General features: G+C 34.1%; 1 protein-coding gene across 1 annotated transcript; it reads left to right on the plus strand.

Annotated features, from left to right (window-relative positions):
- Positions 1-5,268: 5,268 nt before the first annotated feature.
- Positions 5,269-6,990, plus strand: LOC132725894 (uncharacterized). Its single transcript, XM_060711084.1, has one exon. The coding sequence runs from the start codon at positions 5,269-5,271 to the stop codon at positions 6,988-6,990; it is 1,722 nt and encodes a 573-aa protein (XP_060567067.1).
- The last annotated feature ends 1,439 nt before the right edge of the window (positions 6,991-8,429 follow it).

An 8,429-nucleotide genomic window follows, 5' to 3' on the forward strand; every position in this document is an offset into this window, starting at 1 on the left:
ATCCTTTCCCAATTCCTGTGATTGCTTTTTTTGGCGGGGGGGGAGAGAGATAAAATCACACTTTCTCATTTCCATGTTCCGGATGTTTCTTGTGTCTAAAGTACATTCAACATCATGTGGTGATTCGTACATGTCCAAACCCCACTTTAAACTGTGTAATATTCGTGTGTAAGTTTTAAGTGGCGTGCAAACGCAAGTTAATCTGTTACGTTTCTTTATACGAATATTATTTTTGTAACATTTTTTAAAAGATAATTGTCAATATTCTATTTTCTTTTGTTTACTCAGACTTTGGTTCATATTGTATTAATAAAAAGTAAACTTGTTGGGAATAATATCAAAGCCTTCGATTTTACAAGAAACGGAAAAATTCTCGTATAGCCAGCCCAACACATTTGACAAAGGCCTCAGCACGCCCTTATTTGGCCAGTCTGCGGTTCTTTCCTCAAATGTCCCACACGTGAAGTATGGGATCGTTTTATTCACAGGGATGAGAAGAATATGATTAGTGAAAAGATATGTTCGAACGGGTGGGTTACAATACAATGCCTGAAGAACGCCTGAACGTACAAATTAAAGGAAGTCTTGTGTTTTTGAGGTCGGGCGTATACATGCGAGTGTCAAAGTTGACTACACTAATAAGTTTAGGGTTAACTTTAATAGTTTGTCCAGGCACCCGGTTCTCCATCTCTATCGTACAATCGCACTCCCTATTATATCTTATATGATCTAAACTCTTGGTAACTCATAACCCTTTTGGCCATTCTAGTAAATTAAATGTAACTAAGTCGACAATTTGATTTTTACTAAGTCGAAATTTCGAGTTACTTAGTGGAAATTACGAGTAAGTAAGTCGAAATTTCGAGTAAGTTAGTCGAAATTACGAGTTAATATGTCGAAATTTCGGGTAAGAAAGTCGAGAGTTCGAGTTAATAAAAAACACACCTGACTCTAATGCTCTTCCGTAATAACAAGCATGGAAGAAGCGAACATTTAATGAAAGAAAGTCATGCAGATCCTTTCACAGTTGTCAAATTTGTTTTATTACAAGCTCAGAACAGAAAAATAATTATTTCACGCGGAAAAAGACGTACAAAATGAATGACCCCTTGTTTTGTATATAGATAGTTTTGAATTATACTCAATTCAAGCGGATACATTAAATAAAAGATAAATTTAAAGAATAATTAACTTGTTGGTTTGTAAATAAAACACATGTATACAACATAACTTACAGTCGAGGATCGGGAAAAAGACAGATAGTTGTAGTAATTCAGGGCTTGAATTTTTTAAGGCATGACTTCAGACGTGCTTTAAATGATCAGCAGAATTTACGAAAATCTATATAATTTGAAAATGTCATTTTGCCTTGTTAACAATACCTTTCTTTCGGTCTTATTTATTTATTTGAATAAATAAAATTAAAAAAATAAAAAAATTCGGCGGCACTATCTTTGCCAGTTACCGTTTATGTTTAGGGGTTTGTTTCTTCTGGTAATATGAAATTGGATAGCTCCATTCATTATGTGGTATTTTTAAGAGCTGGCGCAGATTTAACAAATAATGAATAAACTTTCGGACAAATATGTACACATTTTGTCAATTGTACGATCGAAATTGAATATAATATAGATAATCATACGGTATTTAACTATTTATCAATTGCAGAATGACATTATCAATTACTGGCATGTGTATTAAGCTATACCAAACGTTTGAGTTATTGCCTAGGTACCGGAGCTCCAGATCTTTGTATTATTATTATTATATACCACATTTCTATAGCACTCTTTTCATAAATAATAAATGTTCAAGAGTGATTTACATAAATCTGATAAAACATAATCAAATATATTAATTAAGTAAACCTATTAAACAATAATGACAATCTAAAACTAGTAAAGGATGGTAAGCAATACAGACACATTCAGTTTAAAATCAAGGCTCAATTTAACAAAAAAATAAAATCCTATAAAAGATTTGAACGAAATAAGATTGTTCAAAAGGAACAAACAAAAGTAAAAAAAGAAATCAATTATAAAGTAAAACCCGTGGACACAAAATCTAAGACACAAATTACACTGGCATTGTAGCCAAAGTACATGTATGTTGTTTTATGATGTATGCTGTTTTATGAAACTAACGTCCATAGAATTCTATGAAATAATGTGTTTTGAGAGCTCTCTTAAAACTTGGCAAGGTATTACATTCTCTAATGCCAGGTGGTAAAGCATTCCATAATTTTGCTGCGACTGTCTCGAAGCACCTGTCACCATATCGTACTGTCCAAGATTTAGGCACAACTATTGTCACTGAGTTATTCTTGGACCTCAGCTTTCTGGCTGGAGTGTATACGTCTATCATGTCTTTTATATAGGCTGGTGACTGATCGTTGAGGGATTTATATGTATAAGTCAAAATTTTATATTCGACCCGATACGCTACCGGAAGCCAGTGAAGTTCACGTAAGATAGGTGTTATGTGATCATATTTGAGTGTTTTGGTCACGATTCTAGCTGCTGTATTTTGAGCATGTTGTAACTTGGTCATTGACTGCTTAGAGACTACATATTTACTAGAGATTTGGTTGCTTTAACAGTAAGATAGGGTCTGATGTGACCAACGTTTTTAATTGTGCATAACAGTTCCTACAGACATTATTTACATATTGTTCCATCTTCATGTTCGAGTCAAGAAATGCACCAAGATTGTGCACACTAATGATTGGCTGATTTTCGAACCGTCGACAGTCACGGTAACATCTGAAACAGGTTTTGCGTTATGTTCAGATGAGAAGATGATCAACTCTGTTTTGTCGCCGTTTAGCTTCAGCATGTTTACATTCATCCAACTAACAATATCATCAAGACATCTTTCAATGCGGTTTATATTCTCTTGAATTGAAATACTAGTCACTGGTTTGAAAGATAGATAGATTTGTGAGCCATCTGCAAAGAAATGGTTGATTAGTTCATGTTTACGGCAGATTTCTCCGACAGGTTTTATATACATCACATAGCTCTTAGGTCCCAGAACAGACCCTTGAGGTACAATGTACTCCATGTGGACTGGCTGTGAGAGTTTGTTGTTTATGCATACAGTCTAATATCGGTCGGTCAGGTATGACGTCATCCACGCGAGTGGCTTGCTTGTAATTCCAAAGTGTCGTTCAAGGCGGCGAAGGAGCGTTCCGTGATAAATTGTATCAAAAGCAACAGACAAATAAAGCATCACGAGAATAGTCATTTTGTTATTATCCAAAGACTGTAGAATGTCATTTGAACTTATAACAATGCAGTCTCGGGCGTATGGAACTTTCGATAAGCAGATTGGTTGACATCGTGTAGATTGTTTGTTTTCAGGTGGCTCTTAATTCGTACGTCAAACACCTTTTCCAAGATTTTAGACAAGAATGGCAAGTTAGACATAGGCCTCTAGTTTTTCAGTTCGTTAGGATCTAGATTTGGTTTCTTTAGAAATGATCTTAATCGTGAGTGTTTGAACATTTTTGGTACATAAGCGGCATCCAAGGACACGTTTATGAAACTGGTTATCACTGGTGTTAGTTCATCTAGGCATTCTTTTAACAGCCATGTTGGAATGGGATCTAACTCACAGGATTTGGTTGCTGACTTTTGAATCAATGCTTTAACTTCTTGTTCTGTGGTTGGAGCAAACTCAGTATATTTGACACCCGTACGTATATTCAGATTCCATATCTAGATTATCAGGTACCGATTATGTTTGAGAACGTATGTTATTTCTTATTGTTTCAATCTTTTCAATAAAAAAGTCATTGAATTTCTGGGCAAGGCGCTCTGAAGATGGATCAGATGGTAGAATCACTTCATTTGTATCTTCAAGTAGACCTTTGGTAATCTTAGATAGACTTTTATGATCAATGCCACAAGCAAGATTCTATTTAACTTGTATAGTATTCTACACGAGCTTGTTTTAACATCTTGTTCACATTCGAACACTGTGTTCTGTAGGTCTGATGGTCTAAAATAAATTCAAGTAAAGATAAGGCAATTGCTAGACAAAGTAATGAAAACGTTGACGATCTAGAAGATTCCGTTAACAAAAGAGCTGAAACTCTGCAGGAAGAAACGTTAGAAAATCTGACAAAGAAGCAAACACAAAACGAAAAAGATTTAGCTGACGAAACATCGTGCTTAAAGACGATTGAAAGTATTTTCAAAAATGGAACACCAGTGCAGAAAAAAATGTTTCATTATAAATTCCTATTCAAATCAAATTCCATTTTGATTAAAATAAGTAATATTGTTTAAATCTAAGATGACAATTAATGGGGAAAACATTGCGGGTAAAAATGAACTGAAATAAAACTATTGAAGACGAATAAAATGTTCTGTTTGTGGTAAGCATGGTTAGTGGAAGCTTATCCTATGCAAGTTAACAAGTTTGACTTCGGGCGAGTATCTTTTTTAAAGATACTTCTTGTTTTCTTTTTATTACTTTTGAAATTTAAGTTATTTATCAATTTCATCTTTGCTTTTTGTTTGTTACGTGTTCTTCACGCGATTAATATCGCATTGATGGGCACTAATGATCGCATAAAAGACTAGCGAAATTTAAACACGCGATTATATCGCCTCTAAAGGACGACATTTAGACTAAATTTAGTCTAAATTTCGCATATATTAAATTTCGCTGGTCTCATGTGATAATAAACGCACTTCAACGCGATAATTATCACGTGAGGAACACACAACATTCGAAAAATAAGACAATAATTATCGAGTTGAAATTGTTAAATTTTGTTAGTATAAGTGTCCCTGTTCGAAAGGCAATAATTATCGCCTGAGAGACTAGCGACTGAGAGACTAGTACTAAATATCGCCCTTTAGAGGCAATAATTATCGCGTGCTTACTAGCGAAATTTTGTGGAAGAAATAAGGCACGGTACACAACCTATAATATCATAATGGTACGACCGAATAATGTAAACGTATCGTGTTCGACTAATAATTCAGATATAGCCTTTATGGAATTTTAACTTCCGCGTAAGTTGATTTTTTTTTGCCAACGTAATGTAACCATTCGATAGATAACGTTTGGACTGGAACAATATATTATGGCTAACATGAACATTTTATTTAGTTAAATCAGTTTAAATCAGTTTAAAACAAATACTTGTTTCATTGAAATAAGTTTGTAAAGTCGCTGAATATTGACCTCGAGTTTTGAATATATGCACATGTATATATGTAATTTCTAAAAAGGGACAATATAATTCTTACAAAAATGGCAGATAGTGGAAGTAAAATAGGAGAAGATGATGAAGTTCCTGGTCGTGTGAAGGTAAATTTGTGTCAACCATGTTTAAGTAAGGATAAGCAAACTGGAGCTGACACGTTTTGCTCAACTTGTAATGAATTCCAATGTAATGATTGTTCAAATGTACACAACGTGCTCGCCATATTGAAAAATCATGAATTGGTGAGCGTGAAAGAAGCTAATGCTTTCACTACTTTGTTTGAAATGAAGAACTTAGATTTATGTGATCAACATGAAAAACTTTTTGAATACTTTTGTGAAGATGAAAAGAAGCTTTGCTGCAGTACTTGTGCTATTGATAACCACCGAAAATGTGACAACGTTGTAGAAATTGAGAAGATTGCCGGAAAAATAACCTCACCAACTTCTACCTTAGCGAAGAAATTGAAGGCAGCAAAAAAAGTTGCTGAGAGTGTTGCGAGACATGTTTGCTCTTCAAAAGATCAACTTGCTCACGATGTAAAAGAAATACATGAAATGATTAAACATATGCGAAACGAAGTAATCAGAATGTTTGACGATTTAGAAGATACCGTCGCCAAGAGAGCTAAAATTCTTCAGAGAGAAACATTAGAGATTCTGTCAAAGAAACAAACACAAAACGAGAAACATTTGGCTGATGTTACATTGTGCTTAGAGACGATTGAAAGTATTTTCAAAAATGGAACTCCAGTGCAGAAATATATAGCAGAACAGAAAATGGAGAGTAACGTCAATGCTCTCTGCAGAAACATTAAGGAGGACTGCCAGAAGTCAGAGACGGTTAACATTTCTTTTCATTTTGACGAAACATTAAAACTACCTCCATTACCAATTACAGAATATGTTCCAGGACAATTATTATTAAAGTCTACTCGCAAGGGAGATTTTGATAAGGCGATGAAGTTAACACCAGTTTCCGCTATTGTTTTGAAGAAGACGGGAGATGACATCAATAAACCGTTCTATACAGGCATAGATTTTCTGCATGATGGCAGACTGGTGGCTATGGATTACATAAACAAGAAATGTTTAGTGTACAATGAGAAGCTTGAGAAAGTAGGATCATTTAAGCTATCTTACTACCCATTATCTGTTGTTGCAGTATCTGAGGAGGAAGTTGCGATAACACGTGGTGATGAATACAATATAGAATATCTACATGTTAGTAAAAGTAATGAAATAACTTCAAGAAGGACATGTAAAGTGAAAACGAAATATGACTCTATTTGTTTGAAAGATGATAAACAGTTTGTAGTAGGGACTTTTGATGAACCAAGACCTGTTCGTATTGTATCATTCAAAGGAGAGGAGCGTGATTTTAAAGTAAAGTTTCCAAACAAGACATATCCTATAGGCTCTAGCGCTTGTACTTACATAAAGAGCTGTGACAAAGTGGTGATAACAGATAGAGACGAGCATACTGTCTACATATATGATATCAAGACAGACACGAGAGTCTTAGTGAAGGATGATCAGATACAGGAACCATGTGGTGCAGCAGTTGGCCCTTCTGATACTGTCCTGGTGTGTTGTCGTAACACAAACTGTATTGTACAGATATCTCAAAGAGGTCAGATATTATCATCGTACAAGTTAGATATGACATATCCATATGAAGTGTGTGTCTCACGTTATAAATCTTTTCTTGTTGTTGCAAATAACTGTCCTGGAAATATGAAAATGCAGAAATTCAAAATATCATGTTAGTAACACAATCTTATGTTTCACATAGAATATTTACACACCCATGCAAAGTTTTTTAAGAATGAAACAAGAATTTATCGGTTACATATGATGGACAGATCGTGAAATAATACTTACGTTCTAGCATCGAAGTAGCTGTTCATAAGAAAAAGATATTCAAATTAAACACTATGCTGAGAAGAAGTGTGCTAACAAAAAATGTAGTTAATGTATGCTATGACAGACATATTAAACATCTCTAGCATCAGGTGTAAACAATTTAATATTAATAATTTCAATGATTTCAATTGATATGTTTATTTCATTATAGGCACACGTGCGTTAAATTCGAATTTCATCTATTAATCGGACAGATTGTACTTTGCACGTGCGAACACAATCAAACAGAGTTTGCAAGTTTCATACAATTTAATTGGGACTATTGTTTCTGAAGAGTCACCCTTTCACAATGTTTTTACTTAGGTCGGCTTTTATGTAAAGTTTATGTTTTGTACCATAGTTATATAATGTCACAACGTTCTTTTAATACCTTAAACTCTTATATCTTGCCTGACCTAAAAGTGATTAGCTTTTGCCACCAGTATACAAGCCAAACCAGCATACATGTACATTCGAGCAATTTTTTCCTATATAATACAGTTTAAATGGACTGTAAAGGCGAATCCTTTTCACGAATTAAGGTTCGGGATTAATAACAAGGAAGTTGATAAGATAAAGTTTACATAAGTTTCTTGGCTTGAGGTTTCACTTTTTTATTGTAAAATATACGTACCATAAATATTTGTATATAATTATTGTTAGCCATTGTATGAAGTTATATTAGAAAATTGACATACTTTACTGTCTCATATTATATACCTATCATGCTCATCAGGATGAATAAATGTAACTATCCGGAGTTATAGTATTCGTGTTTTATATTCTAATTGCATTGCTTTATTCTAATATCATACATAATAATTTCTCCCGTAAATATTCAAAAGGGGAGAAAATGAAAAAAAGCTTAACATGTGAAATATATTCCCTTGGTGTATTGTGACATTGTTATAATAAGACTTTAAAAAAAAACATTTATACGTTTAAGTCAAATAAATCAGTCAGTCAATCATATTTCTATTCAGAATGATTTTCAAAAGATCAATATTGTCAAACAATGCATAAAAGTGCAATTGAATTAACGAATTCACGATTTCAGCAACATGGATTTATGCGGGGAAATACTACTTCCGGTCGATTTTTCATATCAGTAATATAGGGGCCTCTTTAACGTCACGACTGCGCATGCGCGGCGCCATATTGGATTCTTTTTTTAGAATGACATCATCGTTCTATATTTAGAAATTCATTTTTAATCTCCCGGAAGTATACGGAGCTGACTCGTATACACGATTTAGGGCTTGAATCGCGGACATTGAAGGTCAGGTCCTCGGCCCTAGACGGGG

The sequence above is a fragment of the Ruditapes philippinarum genome, unplaced genomic scaffold (genome assembly GCF_026571515.1).
Source record: "Ruditapes philippinarum isolate M1 unplaced genomic scaffold, ASM2657151v2 ctg1777_1_1_1_1, whole genome shotgun sequence".
NCBI classification, from domain to species: domain Eukaryota; kingdom Metazoa; phylum Mollusca; class Bivalvia; order Venerida; family Veneridae; genus Ruditapes; species Ruditapes philippinarum.